Source organism: Gobius niger (assembly GCF_951799975.1).
Source record: "Gobius niger genome assembly, chromosome: 5".
NCBI lineage: Eukaryota > Metazoa > Chordata > Actinopteri > Gobiiformes > Gobiidae > Gobius > Gobius niger.
The window spans coordinates 40,345,840-40,360,605 of NC_136856.1; the positions used below are offsets into that span (position 1 = coordinate 40,345,840).

The following is a 14,766-nucleotide window of genomic DNA, read 5'->3' on the forward strand; positions in this document are numbered from 1 at the left end:
TGGGAGTTAAGAGGTTAAGGCCTTAACTTTGGCATAATTAATCAAATGACTTAAAGCAGCACTAAGTAACGTGTTTACCTTAATAATAAATCCTTTCCCTGTGGGGGTGATACAAGTGTTTATGGGATGATTGGAGGGTCTTTCATCTCCCCCTGGTGTCTCTGGCCAGAAAAACACATTTGCAGCTTTCCTGCCTCCGGGTCGGAGTCACCAATACGCAATAATGGAATCAGGAAGAAGAAGCTAAAAGGCTAACGGGCAAAGCTAACTGCAGGCTAGCGCTGCTTAACCTCTTAACACCCGCCTGAACCGAGAGGATCTTTTTCCTCACGTCAGATTTGTTTTCCATAATATTTTTGTTGGGGATTACACTCATTTTTGTAACTTTTTTGTCTTTTTTTTATCACATTTTTGTCTTTTTTTTTTATCACATTTTGTGTCATTTTTGTAATTTTTCCGTCAATTTTTTGTCATTTTTTTAATCACATTTTTGATCAAATTGTCACATTTTTCGTCATTTTTTGTCAATTTTTCGTCAATTTTTCGTCTTTTTTTTTAATCACATTTTTGTCAATTTTTCGTCAATTTCTTGTGACATTTTTGCCACTTTTTCTCCGTTTTTCGTCACAGTTTCACAGCTTTTTTCCAGAAGCTTTTGGATTGGGGTAAAGCCAAACATCTTGCCTTATTGACACGATTCGGGGGCAAATTTACTCATTTCAAGAAAGCTTTATTTGTTTCTGGATTACTTTGATTGAGCCTGTGTTGGGCTGAAAAGTGACGGCACTGACAGAAGAAGAAGAAGTTTTTTAGTATCTTAGTTCCTCACCAGGGGCGCAGCTGTCCACCAGAGCCCCCAGCGCCCGGCCGTCCCTCCAGTCCTTGCTGAAGTTGGTGATGGGCAGGTCGGGCACTTTGTTCTGGATCCAGCCCAAAAGACGCTGCTTTGGGGTTTTAGACTCGGCCTGAAAGTCACACACAGACCATAATAATAAGCTTCTTTCACAGGTTCCCAGAGCCCGATCCAGGATGAACGATAACAGGTGAGGACAGAAAGCACACGTGGGGGGGTTTAAGCACTGACCTCCTCCTCGCCCTCCCACACAGGCATGGAGATGGAGTAGTGCAGGATCAGGGTCCAAACCAGACCCAGGATGAGCTTCAGGTTCCCGTCCACGATGGCCTTCGAATCTGAGACAAAACAGAGACAAACACGTCAGGAAAACGGGACACAAAGACGGTAGCCGAAAATCACAAGTGATATTTAGTCTGGGGACCAATTCATGTTCTGGTAGGAGAGGTTTACGATCGTCCATAGTCGTTTATTGGGCTGAATGTCTATCATGCGTCTGCACGAGGCCACAGCCAAACGTATCCGCTGTAAACCTTCGAGCTAAACTATTTAGAACACGGCCTAAAGCTTGATCGAAAACCATCGCGTCTGCTGCTGATCCATGTGAATATGGGCCCTGGTCCCCAGGCTGCTGTGCAGTTCAAAATGATTGGAGCGCACACAGCAGTTACAAAGACTCACCATTAAGTTAAAACACTGGCTTATATTCCCTCAGTCTCATAGCGGTAAATTATCGTAGTACAGTGTTTCCCCCCCTCGCCATCAGAGCCCCCGCCCTGGCAGGACGATAGACTTATAATGCAGCGCTAATCACCCATCTTTAAAAGGTTTTGTTTTATGAAATGCTACGCCTGCTCAGTCCAGTCCAGTCCAGTCCGTGTTTTTCATGAATCCAGTCCCTGTTTTGCGCTCAGTGACCGGCAGACTCAGGCCACGCGCTCGTGTTTATTTGGGGCTGAACCAAAAAGATGGGACAAACAGAGGCTACAGCTCGAGTAAATGTGACCGGAGTGATTGGACGACAATAAGATTTACATTGAATCCCTTTGGCACAAGATAAATGTGACAGTTGAGTTTAGGTTAAGCTGATGCAGACGACACACAAACTTTCTAAAACATAGTTTTGTTTGCTACATCATCAAATGCTTCAGTTCCTTACAGTGGGGGTATTCTGCTTTAAAGAGGGGGTGTTCTGCTTTAAAGAGGGGGTGTTCTGCTTTTGTCAGTCCCATAGCACCAGTCTATATCTCACTACAATGATGACAAACCTTCTGTTGGTCTGTAAATGCAGTAAATTAGAATAACTGCCTTGTATAAAATGTCTCTCTCAAAATGGCTGTAGTGAATGTCTTGAAATCGGCCTCTGTCTCTTTAAGAACCTCTGAGCCTTTAGACACGCCCCCTCCACACGCTGTCTGTGGCATCAGTGGGGAGGGGGTTCTGCTGAGGAGCAGTGGTTGGTTACTCGGCTGGTGACCAAAGCTCGGAGGCGTCTCCAGGAGGTGGGGGCGTTCCTAGGAGGACTCAGGCAAACCTATCCCTAAAATGGCCGCAATCAGAGTTTTTACAGATTACTCAGAAATACGTGAATGTGCCAAGGCAACACTTCAGCCATGTTTTTAATGAGGGAGTGACACACCAGTAAACCTTGAGGAAACACTGGTAGGACATTTTGTATTTTGTTTGTGGTCTTTAAAAGCACAATAGGTAGTAATCTTCTCTGTGAGACTTTCCTGGTAATAAAGGGGGCAGAGGCCAACCCTAACCTGTATTATTTGGTATCTCGTAACTAAGAGTAACAGAAAAGCACCTGCTGAACCTGGTTATTCTCCGAATGCTTAGTCTGACGGCACAACAAAAACAATAAACAAACGACTTTCAAAACCCAGTAGAACAAATACAATCGCCACAGATTTGTCACTTCCAAATATCGGACCCTTGAAGTCAACACGTTTAAGGGCAGCAGAAAGAACCAGCCTGTGCCTTTGACCCGCGGAGCTAATCTCTGCTTCAAACACTGCATTCCTCTCACTGTGTTTCTGTTTAATCCGCCTCCAGATAACCAGCATTTGATGAAAGAACACGGACACATTTGTAAAGATACTAGGGCTGCTCGATTATTGAAAAAATAATAATCACGATTATTTTTGTCATAATTGAAATCACGATTATTCAAACGATTATTTGTTGCCTTTAAAAAAATCAAAAAAGTGACAAAAATCCATCAAAAAAGTGACAAAAATCCAGCAAAAAAGTGACAAAAATCCATCAAAAAAGTGACAAAAATCCAGCAAAAAAGTGACAAAGATCCAGCAAAAAAATGACAAAAATCCAGCAGAAAAAAGACAAAAATCCATCAAAAAAATGACAAAAATCCAGCAAAAAAAAGACAAAAATCCATCAAAAAAGTGACAAAAATCCATCAAAAAAATGACAAAAATCCAGCAAAAAAGTGACAAAAATCCAGCAAAAAAGTGACAAAGATCCAGCAAAAAAATGACAAAAATCCAGCAGAAAAAAGACAAAAATCCAGCAAAAAAGTGACAAAGATCCAGCAAAAAAGTGACAAAAATCCATCAAAAAAGTGACAAAAATCCATCAAAAAAATGACAAAAATCCAGCAAAAAAAAGACAAAAATCCATCAAAAAAGTGACAAAAATCCATCAAAAAAGTGACAAAAATCTATAAAAAAAAATGACAAAAATCCAGCAAAAAAAATATAAAAATCCATTAAAAAAGTGACAAAAATTCATCAAAAAAGTGACAAAAATCCAAAAATTAAAATTTATTAAAAAAAATGTAAGAAAATAAAAATTAAAAAAATATATATAATCGATTTTTTGCGATTATGCAAATTGTGTAATCGTTTGCTGTTGTAATCGAAATCGTAATCGAATTTCGATTAATTGCACAGCCCTAAAAGATACTGTGAAACGGTCGCTCCTTCCGCTCGACCATCAAGAATTTACTTCAAACTTGACCCGGTTGTTTAAAAATCCCATAGAAGTTATTATGAAGAAGAAGTGTGTGTGGGAGCCTGTTAGAGAATTAAATAAATCCCTTTATCACTCTGGGTCACGCTGGGTCACGCTGGGTCACGCTGGGTCACGCTGGGTCACGCTGGGTCACGCTGTACGGTCGCATAGCCATAACTTCTCCTCTCAGGCGCGGTGTGTTTTGGCTGCATATCAGTGTGACGCGCGACAGAGATTATCTTCCCTCTTCATGTGGAAGCAGAGCCTGAACGTTCAGACGAGTGCAGCGTCTCAGGTCTCGCACTGATTTCCCTCGACCCTCTCGGACAAAACAGGTGCTCGACAGATAAATATCATGAGAAAGTGCCTTCACTTCTGTTATTCAACTTACACTGAGAAACTAATACATGATGGACTCATTACACGCAGAGTGACATGTGTAGCCCTTATTTGTTATCGTTTTGATTAATATGGCTCACAAATGAAAAACCTCATAAAATTAAGATGTTTTAAAAATGGACTGTAGATGCCATAATCATAAATGATCATTTCAATTCAAAATGTGACAAAAAATGACAAAAATGTGAAAAAAATTGACAAAAAAATGACCAAAAAATGACAAAGAAATGACAAAGAAATGACAAAAACGTGACAAAAACGTGACAAAAACGTGACAAAAAATGGACGAAAAAATGACAAAAAAATGACGAAAATGTGACAAAAAAATGACAAAAAAATGACAAAAACGTGACAAAAAATGGACGAAAAAATGACCAAAAAAATGACAAAAATGTGACAAAAAAATGACAAAAATTGATGAAAAAATGACCAAAAAAATGACTAAAAAATGACAGAAAATGTGACAAAAATTGACAAAAAAATGACAAAAAAATAACAAAAAAATGACAAAAAATGACAGAAAATGACAGAAAATGTGACAAAAAAAATGACAAAAAATTGACCAAAAAAGGACAAAAAATTGACCAAAAAATAACTAAAAAATGACAAAAAAATGACAAAAAAATGACAAAAAAATGACCAAAAATGACCAAAAAAATGACAAAAATTGACGAAAAAAATGACAAAAAAGTTACAAAAATGAGTTGAAAACCCACCAAAAAATTCTGAAAAAAAACTGATGTGAGGAAAAAGATCCTCTCGGTTCAGGCGGGAGTTAAGAGGTTAAAGTGCATCAAATCCCCTCCTGCAAATATACAGTAAACAACAGTCCCCCCCTCCCCCGCCCCCCGGCCCCGCCCCTGGTGTCTGTGGGAGTGTGGATTCTGGAGCCTTTGTCACGCGGCCGCTCACTCCGCTCACTCCGCTCACTCTGCGCCTGAATGTCCTGATTATGCAACGCGCTGCAGTGAGGAGGGAGTGGTGAAAGTGAACTGGGGGTGGATTCCCTCCGGTGTTTGTGTCAGCCCCCTGTCGCCCTGGAAACCATTGTACACTGAAGGTCAAAGGTCATGTTACCGCGCGATAACGGCAAGTGCTACTTCAGAAACGCGTCTCCGCCTTCGCACAACAGGCCGCCATCCTTCAGTCCACAGATAATATCAGTATCTTAATATGCAAATATTTAAAACACTCAAGTCACTGCAACTGTACGACTATATGATGATAAGCAAGATACAAACAAACAAAAAAATCTCTAGTTTCTAGGTTTAAAATGCAATGTTTAACTTGTGTGCTATAGATTATCAAAAAATATTGTTCAAAATTGGAACCAGGCCTGCAAACCTGCTCCTGATGATCATCGTGACACAAAAAGTCAGTCTGTGCAGTGGATGATCACAGAATCACAGTGTGGTTAATACTAACTCTCTTCCATTCATTCTCAAAGGTAAATATGGATGCAGTACACTTTTTGACCACCAGCGTCAAATTGGGGGCGCTGTTTCACTCCTTTCACAGAGTTAAGGAAACACTGTTGTGGTGTCTTGGTGTTTATCACAGAGTTGTAGCATCAACTTTCACAGTTTTTCAATTTTTTATTGCAAAGGTTGTTACGTCAACATCAGTATATGTTAAAACTTGATTTATAAAAAGAATTGATGCTGAACTGACACTTTCAAATGAATCTAATGTGGCATTTTCTTTGAGTTAACGAATGAGGTGAAGTTACTGTAGGTGCTGTAGATGCAGGTGTTTTTTTTTTTGCACTATATTGCTACAAATGTTGGTTTTGTTTTACTAAAATTAGGCTTTTGCCATAGTTACCATTTGTTTTAATATAGCATGTTATTTGCATGGATAGAATCAAATGCAAATGTAGGCTATCGGAGAAATAAAAACTTAATAAAAGAAAGTAACTTTATAATTTGCAGTGATATGACTTTTTCATGCTCGACATCGCCGCGTTTGGCACTTTTTCATTTTGGCCCCGGAGACAAAATGTTTGGGCCCCCCTGGATTAGGACATAATCCGGTTCTCTGTCATTTTGTCATGTTTTTGTGGAGCATCAAAACTACACATTTTTAAAAACTTTATTAACCTCTTACCACCCGCCTAAACAAAATGCATTCTGTCCCCTCTGGCTATAGGTCTGTGTAACACCTCATTTGAAAGCTGAGACCCACAAAACCGATCTTTTTCCTCGCGCTGTTGCTGTGTTGGGTCTCCTTTTGTATGTTTTCATTTTATTTTTTCCATTTTTGTCACATTTTTGTTGAATTTGTCACATTTTTGTTGAATTTGTCACATTTTTTTTTTATTTTTGTCACACTTTTGTTGAATTTTTGTTGAATTTTTGTCACATTTTTGTTATACTTTTGTTACACTTTTGTTGAATTTTTGTTGAATTTTTGTTGATTTTTTGTCACATTTTCGTCACATTTTTGTCACATTTTTGTTGATTTTTTGTCACATTTTTGTCACATTTTTGTCACATTTTTGTTGATTTTTTGTCACATTTTCGTCACATTTTTGTTGAATTTTTGTCACATTTTTGTTGAATTTTTGTCACATTTTTGTTGATTTTTTGTCACATTTTTGTCACATTTTTGTCACATTTTTGTTGATTTTTTGTCACATTTTCGTCACATTTTCGTCACATTTTTGTCACATTTTTGTCACATTTTTGTTGAATTTTTGTCACATTTTTGTTGATTTTTTGTCACATTTTTGTTGAATTTTTGTCACATTTTTGTTGAATTTTTGTCACATTTTTGTTGAATTTTTGTAATTTTTTTGTTGAATTTTTGTCACTTTTTTGTTGCGTTCACATCCTTGTTTCTTCTCACTTTTTGTGGCTGTTTTGGTGCTTTTTTCCCAAGAAGCTTTTTGATTAGGGTAAAGCCAAACTGGAGAAAACGGGATCCGTTCAGGTGGGAGTTAAGAGGTTAATACATGTTTACATTTTTTCTTGCTGTTCATTTTTTTTTTTTTTTTATCACAGAAGTTTATATAAAGAACCCTGAACGCACCGCAGTAGCAGTATGGCGACCGCGGCTGGAGCACGACATCTTTTTTGTAGAATTTTTGTCACATTTTTGTTGAATTTTTGACAAATTTTTGTTGAATTTTTGTCACATTTTTGTTGAATTTTTGTTGAATTTTTGTTGAATTTTTGTTGAATTTTTGTCACATTTTTGTTGAATTTTTGTTGAATTTTTGTTGAATTTTTGTTGAATTTTCGTCACATTTTTGTTGATTTTTTGTCACATTTTTGTCACATTTTTGTTGAATATTTGTCACATTTTTGTTGATTTTTTGTTGAATTTTTGTCACATTTTTGTCACATTTTTGTTGAATTTTTGTCACATTTTTGTCACATTTTTGTTGAATATTTGTCACTTTTTGTTGAATTTGTCACTTTTTTTTTGCGTTTACATCCTTGTTTTCTTCTCATTTTTTTGTGGCTGTTTTGGTGCTTTTTCCCCAAGAAGCTTTTTGATTGGGGTAAAGCCAAAGTGGAGAAAATGGGATCCGTTCAGGTGGGAGTTAAGAGGTTAATAAATGTATTTTTCCATTTTTTCTTGCTGTTCATTTTTTTTTTTTATCACAGAAGTTTATATAAAGAACCCTGAACGCACCGCAGTAGCAGTATGGCGACCGCGGCTGGAGCACGACAACTTTTTTGTAGAATTTTTGTCACATTTTTGTTGAATTTTGACAAATTTTTGTTGAATTTTTGTCACATTTTTGTTGAAATTTTGTCACATTTTTGTTGAATTTTTGTTGAATTTTTGTTGAATTTTTGTCACATTTTTGTTGAATTTTTGTTGAATTTTTGTCACATTTTTGTTGAATTTTTGTAATTTTTTTGTTGAATTTTTGTCACTTTTTTGTTGCGTTTACATCCTTGTTTCTTCTCACTTTTTGTGGCTGTTTTGGTGCTTTTTCCCCCAAGAAGCTTTTTGATTGGGGTAAAGCCAAAGTGGAGAAAATGGGATCCGTTCAGGTGGGAGTTAAGAGGTTAATAAATGTATTTTTCCATTTTTTCTTGCTGTTCATTTTTTTTTTTTTATCACAGAAGTTTATATAAAGAACCCTAAACGCACCGCAGAAGCAGTATGGAGACCGCGGCTGGAGCACGACAACTTTTTTGTAGAATTTTTGTCACATTTTTGTTGAATTTTTGACAATTTTTTGTCACATTTTTGACAAATTTTTGTTGAATTTTTGTCACATTTTTGTTGAATTTTTGTCACATTTTTGTCACATTTTTGTTGATTTTTTGTCACATTTTTGTCACATTTTTGTTGATTTTTTGTCACATTGTTGTCACATTTTTGTTACATTTTTGTTGAATATTTGTCACATTTTTGTTGATTTTTTGTTGAATTTTTGTCACATTTTTGTTGAATTTTTGTCACATTTTTGTTGAATTTTTGTTGAATTTTTGTTGAATTTTTGTTGATTTTTTGTCACATTTTTGTCACATTTTTGTCACATTTTTGTCACATTTTTGTCACATTTTTGTCACATTTTTGTTGAATATTTGTCACATTTTTGTTGATTTTTTGTTGAATTTTTGTTGAATTTTTGTTGAATTTTTGTTGAATTTTCGTTGAATTTTCGTTGAATTTGTCACATTTTTGTTGATTTTTTGTCACATTTTTGTTGAATTTTTGTCACATTTTTGTTGAATTTTGTCACATTTTTGTTGAATTTTTGTTGAATTTTTGTCACATTTTTGTTGAATTTTTGTTGAATTTTTGTCACATTTTTGTTGAATTTTTGTCACATTTTTGTTGAATTTTTGTTGAATTTTTGTCACATTTTTGTTGAATTTTTGTCACTTTTTTTGTCGCGTTTACATCCTTGTTTTCTTCTCACTTTTTGTGGCTGTTTTGTTGCTTTTTCCCAAGAAGCTTTTTGATTAGGGTAAAGCCAAACTGGAGAAAATGGAATCCGTTCAGGTGGGAGTTAAGAGGTTAAAAAAACAATCAGAAAAACAATGTTTCCATTTGCTCTGACATGTAAAAAAAAAAGCGATGATAAATTGAACAAACATTTATATGAGGGAGTAAAATTCCCCAAAATTCCAATCAAAAAGTCAATGAAACCCTTGTCATATGTTTCCTGGCGTTACCATAGCGATGACCAGAGACTCCCCATTTACTCCAAAGGAAAAAATGTATAATTGCACAATTTTACCAGATGTATTTAATGGTTTATTTGATGGGACAATGCGTGTTAAAGATTTTTCAATTGGCCGACATTTTACACGGTGTAGCTTTAATTACTTGACACTATTGGCACAAATACATTTAGTTTTTATATGTAATGAACTTATATCAAAAAATTTAAATGTTCTCAACTTTGATTCTGTTCTTTCTTTTTTGAATCAACCACTTGGTGCCAAACTGTGTCCCCGCATTATCAAATGTCTTGAAAAAATGAGATTAATGCCAATGAAACACAAAAACAAACGCCCTCTGACACCGGTTTACAATGTCATGGCATTTACTGTTAATGTTATTAGAAACATCAAGGATTTCAGAATGTTATTGTGGCGAGACGAGCGGTTATGGCGAGTTAAAACCAATATCTCAGCCAAAACAAACAACTGTTAACATTGACAACGCCGCCGGAGAGAAGGCTCCGGACCTTCAGGCAGGTTCCTTTATGATAGACACAGGCAGAGTCCAAGCTTAGCAAAAATACAGGTTTTATTTACTATATATTTTGTTTCAATAAGTTACTTTGTTTCTCTTTCGTTAATAAAAAACGTTCTGTTGATCCACAGGTTTACATTTTCACAGACATTACTACCACAACTGCAAAGTCCTTTCATTTGGCAGTATTAAAAACAAAAGAAAAGTCTGTGAGTGGAGCGGATTAAAAGACTTTTTTATTTATATCAATACTTTTTACTGGTGACATAAGGCAAGGCTACGGGATAACGCCGGCTATTTGTCAAGTTGTAATGTTAAACTGTTCCACGACGTTTAAAGTTTTGACTGATTTTTTGTTGGCAATATTTTTGAGTGATTGCAGATAGTTGTTGATCTCCATACTTAGTAGTTTGATCGAGGGCTTGTACGTTAAGAATTTAGCTTTGTGTATATGAAATTTTCCATAGAGAATGAATAAGTATATTCAATATTACTATTTTTGTGGTTAAAGTGCGTGACAATATGTTGATAATCTAATTTAATAGGACAAGTGATTTTTTGTGATAGAAACATTTGTAGTTTGGACCATACTTCATGAGTATATGCGCACATTTTTGTTGATTTTTTGTCATTTTCTGTTTCATTTTTGTCACTTTTTTTGTTGATTTTTTGTTAATTTTTTGTCATTTTTTGTTAAATTTTTGTTGAATTTTTGTTGAATTTTTGTTGAATTTTTGTTGAATTTTTGTCATTTTTTGTTAATTTTTTGTTGAATTTTTGTCACATTTTTGTTGAATTTTTGTTGAATTTTTGTTGATTTTTTGTTGATTTTTTGGCTGGTGGCGGCCATTTTAGGGATAGGTTTGCCTGAGTCCTCCTAGGAACGCCCCCACCTCCTGGAGACGCCTCCGAGCTTTGGTCACCAGCCGAGTAACCAACCACTGCTCCTCAGCAGAACCCCCTCCCCCACTGATGCCACAGACAGCGTGTGGAGGGGGCGTGTCGGAAAGGCTCAGAGGTTCTTAACCTCTTAACTCCCACCTGAACCGAGCACATTTTCTCCAGCTTTACCCCAATCCAAAAGCTTCTGGAAAAAAGGTGTGAAAATAGCAACAAAACTGAGACGAAAATGTGCAGTCGTAAAATAGATGTTTTTGAGTTTCTGTTTCCAGATTGCAAAATGAGCATTTGTTGTCAATATCGCTAAATTTCGATATATAAGAATTAGTAGGGTAAATGTTGTGAATAATCTTCCAGTGAGTTTCTTTGATTTTGTCACTGATACAGTACTTAAAGGCCACTAGCCACGTTTTGTTCCAGTTCACTTCACTAAAAGTGGAGCTCCAATGGGCTTTGCAAGCTGGTGAGATTTTGTTTTGGTTCTGAATGTGGTGGCGGATGAACTTATTGGAGCGTTAAAAGCGGATTAAAAGACAAGGCAACAACATACAGGACAGCGCCGTCATCGCACCCGCGCGGGCCAGATCACCTGTAAATTAATTCAAACCGTTAACATCTAGCCTTACTGGTGGAACAGTGGAACCATCTAACGCAGGGCACAACACACGGGGGCGGAGCCATGACAGCAGACGCACCATCCCTGCCCATGGAGCATCTGGGGGGGCCACATCGTGGGACCGTGACCACAAAATCTCCAGTTAGGGCCGGTAAACGCGACCTGTCCTTCGGGAGAGCGAGGAACGCACCGACACCGGCGGGACCAGGAAGTGAGCGACGTCAGAGAACGAAGGAGTGAGTGCATTGCGCTTATATACCCGCGGCGCCACCAGCTGGCGGGAGGAGGTGCAACAGGCGCCACGTTATAATGTGTCTATAAAGGAAAAGAAATGTGTTTAACCCCTGAACTCCTGCCTGAACCGAGCACATTTTCTCCAGTTTGGCTTTACCCCAATTCAAAAGCTTCTGGAAAAAAGGTGTGAAAAAAGCAACAAACAATGATGGAAATGTGACAAAAAAAGTGACGAAAAATGTATGAAAAAGTGGCAAAAATGTCACAAGAAAACGAGAAAAAATTGACAAAAAATGACAAAAATGCAACAACAAAAAAAAGACAGAAATTTGATTTTAAAAAATGACGGAAAAATAAAAAAAAGGGACAAAAAGACAAAAAAACGACAAAAATGTGACAAAAATGCCCCAAAAAAATTACAAAAATTGTGCTAAATAAAAGACAAAAAAATTATGAAAAAGTGGCAAAAATGTCACAAAAAATGGACAAAAAATGGACAAAAAATGACAAAAATGTGACAAAAAAAAAATGACAAAATATTACAAAAAATTGATAAAAATTTGACACAAAAATGACAAAAATGTGACAAAAAAATGTCAAAATTTTGATAAAAAATTGATGAAAAAATGAAAAAAAAAGAAATGTGACAAAAAAATGGACGAAAAAATGAGCTGAATACCCAACAAAAAAATGATGGAAAAAAAATCTGATGTGAGGAAAATGATCGTCTCGGTTCAGGCGGGAGTTAAAAGGGTCAAAGTTGACATTTCTAAAAGTGTCCCCGAATTCTGTACAATTTCCCTTTCTTTGACTGACACCAATTGAAAGAACTGCCCCATGTCCTTCAGTCCTGCTCTTTCCAGTTGCATTATGGGAGTGGTAGTCTTTCCGGCGGCAGGTGTTAATCAGTGGCAGGATGTTTGCCGAGCGGAAACACATGAAACAGACGAGAGAAATGTGTTTAAACAACGACCGGGCGATAAAAGAGAAATGAGCCGTGAAAACTCCTGCGAAGAAAGACACGGCTGAAAGAGACGAGATCTCAGAGAACGGCCACAATCTGAGAGGGAAACGAAAGAAAGACACGGCCGAAAGAGACGAGATCTCAGAGAACGGCCACAATCTGAGAGGGAAACGAAAGAAAGACACGGCTGAAAGAGACGAGATCTCAGAGAACGGCCACAATCTGAGAGGGAAACGAAAGAAAGACACGGCCGAAAGAGACGAGATCTCAGAGAACGGACACAATCTGAGAGGGAAACGAAAGAAAGACACGGCCGAAAGAGACGAGATCTCAGAGAACGGCCACAATCTGAGGGGAAAACACAGAAAGACACGGCTGAAAGAGACGAGATCTCAGAGAACAGCCACAATCTGAGAGGGAAACGAAAGAAAGACACGGCCGAAAGAGACGAGATCTCAGAGAACGGCCACAATCTGAGAGGGAAACAAAGAAAGACACGGCCGAAAGAGACGAGATCTCAGAGAACGCCCACAATCTGAGAGGGAAACAAAGAAAGACACGGCTGAAAGAGACAAGATCTCAGAGAACGGCCACAATCTGAGAGGGAAACGAAAGAAAGACACGGCCGAAAGAGACGAGATCTCAGAGAACGGACACAATCTGAGAGGGAAACGAAAGAAAGACACGGCCGAAAGAGACGAGATCTCAGAGAACGGCCACAATCTGAGAGGGAAACAAAGAAAGACACGGCCGAAAGAGACGAGATCTCAGAGAACGGACACAATCTGAGAGGGAAACAAAGAAAGACACGGCCGAAAGAGACGAGATCTCAGAGAACGGCCACAATCTGAGAGAGAAACGAAAGAAAGACACGGCCGAAAGAGACGAGATCTCAGAGAACGCCCACAATCTGAGAGGGAAACAAAGAAAGACACGGCCGAAAGAGACGAGATCTCAGAGAACGGCCACAATCTGAGAGGGAAACGAAAGAAAGACACGGCCGAAAGAGACGAGATCTCAGAGAACGGCCACAATCTGAGAGGGAAACAAAGAAAGACACGGCCGAAAGAGACGAGATCTCAGAGAACGGACACAATCTGAGAGGGAAACAAAGAAAGACACGGCCGAAAGAGACGAGATCTCAGAGAACGGCCACAATCTGAGAGGGAAACAAAAGAAAGACACGGCCGAAAGAGACGAGATCTCAGAGAACGGCCACAATCTGAGAGGGAAACGAAAGAAAGACACGGCTGAAAGAGACGAGATCTCAGAGAACGGCCACAATCTGAGAGGGAAACAAAGAAAGACACGGCCGAAAGAGACGAGATCTCAGAGAACGGCCACAATCTGAGAGGGAAACACAGAAAGACACGGCCGAAAGAGACGAGATCTCAGAGAACGGCCACAATCTGAGAGGGAAACGAAAGAAAGACACGGCTGAAAGAGACGAGATCTCAGAGAACGGCCACAATCTGAGAGGGAAACAAAGAAAGACACGGCTGAAAGAGACGAGATCTCAGAGAACGGCCACAATCTGAGAGGGAAACACAAGCGGAGAAGAACTGTTCAAGTACTGGAGCGGCAGAAAGGTGACAAACAGTGAATTATGGATGTATTTTCTTACAAATAAAGCTTCAGAGACAGAGAGGAAAGTGGTTTAGTCCATAAATACAAAAATAACATGCTAACAGCTAGCTTCAAGTGCCAGTTTTTCTGTTTTACTGGACAATTAGCTTCATTTTCTAAAACAAGGATGAGACAAAACAATCACAAAGACCTGATTTTACACTCCAGTATTCGCTTGTGATAAATATAAATACACCAGAAAAGGTTGTGCATTGTGACGCATTGTAGTCTGTATGTGATGATGGTCTTCCTCAATTCTTAAGATAGGAGCAATCATAAAAGAGCAGACCGTACTCACTAGGGATGCACCGATACCGATATCAGTATTGGGTATCGGGCAGACACCACATGACACATACTCAATAATGAGGTCCCGATACCAGAAACCGATATCACTTGACGTGTGGCCGGTTTCCGGTTAAAGCTCATGACGGGGACAGACGAGTGGATAAACAGACGAGTGGATAAATCCAAAGTTGTGCCGACATTGTTCCACAGAGATCGGGTTTGCAGCAGCAACACATCAAACAT

General features: G+C 38.1%; 1 protein-coding gene across 4 annotated transcripts in view; it reads right to left on the reverse strand.

Moving 5' to 3' along the window:
* flnba (filamin B a) overlaps positions 1-14,766 on the reverse strand; it is a gene marked incomplete at its 5' end in the record, with an annotated part of 180,105 nt that overhangs the window by 114,542 nt on the left and 50,797 nt on the right. For all 4 annotated transcript variants that reach the window (XM_079555971.1, XM_079555973.1, XM_079555972.1 and 1 more), the window contains 2 exons: positions 830-965; positions 1,085-1,191. In XM_079555971.1, coding sequence (XP_079412097.1) covers positions 830-965; positions 1,085-1,191 — 243 coding nt within the window. The remainder of the gene's footprint in view (positions 1-829; positions 966-1,084; positions 1,192-14,766) is intronic.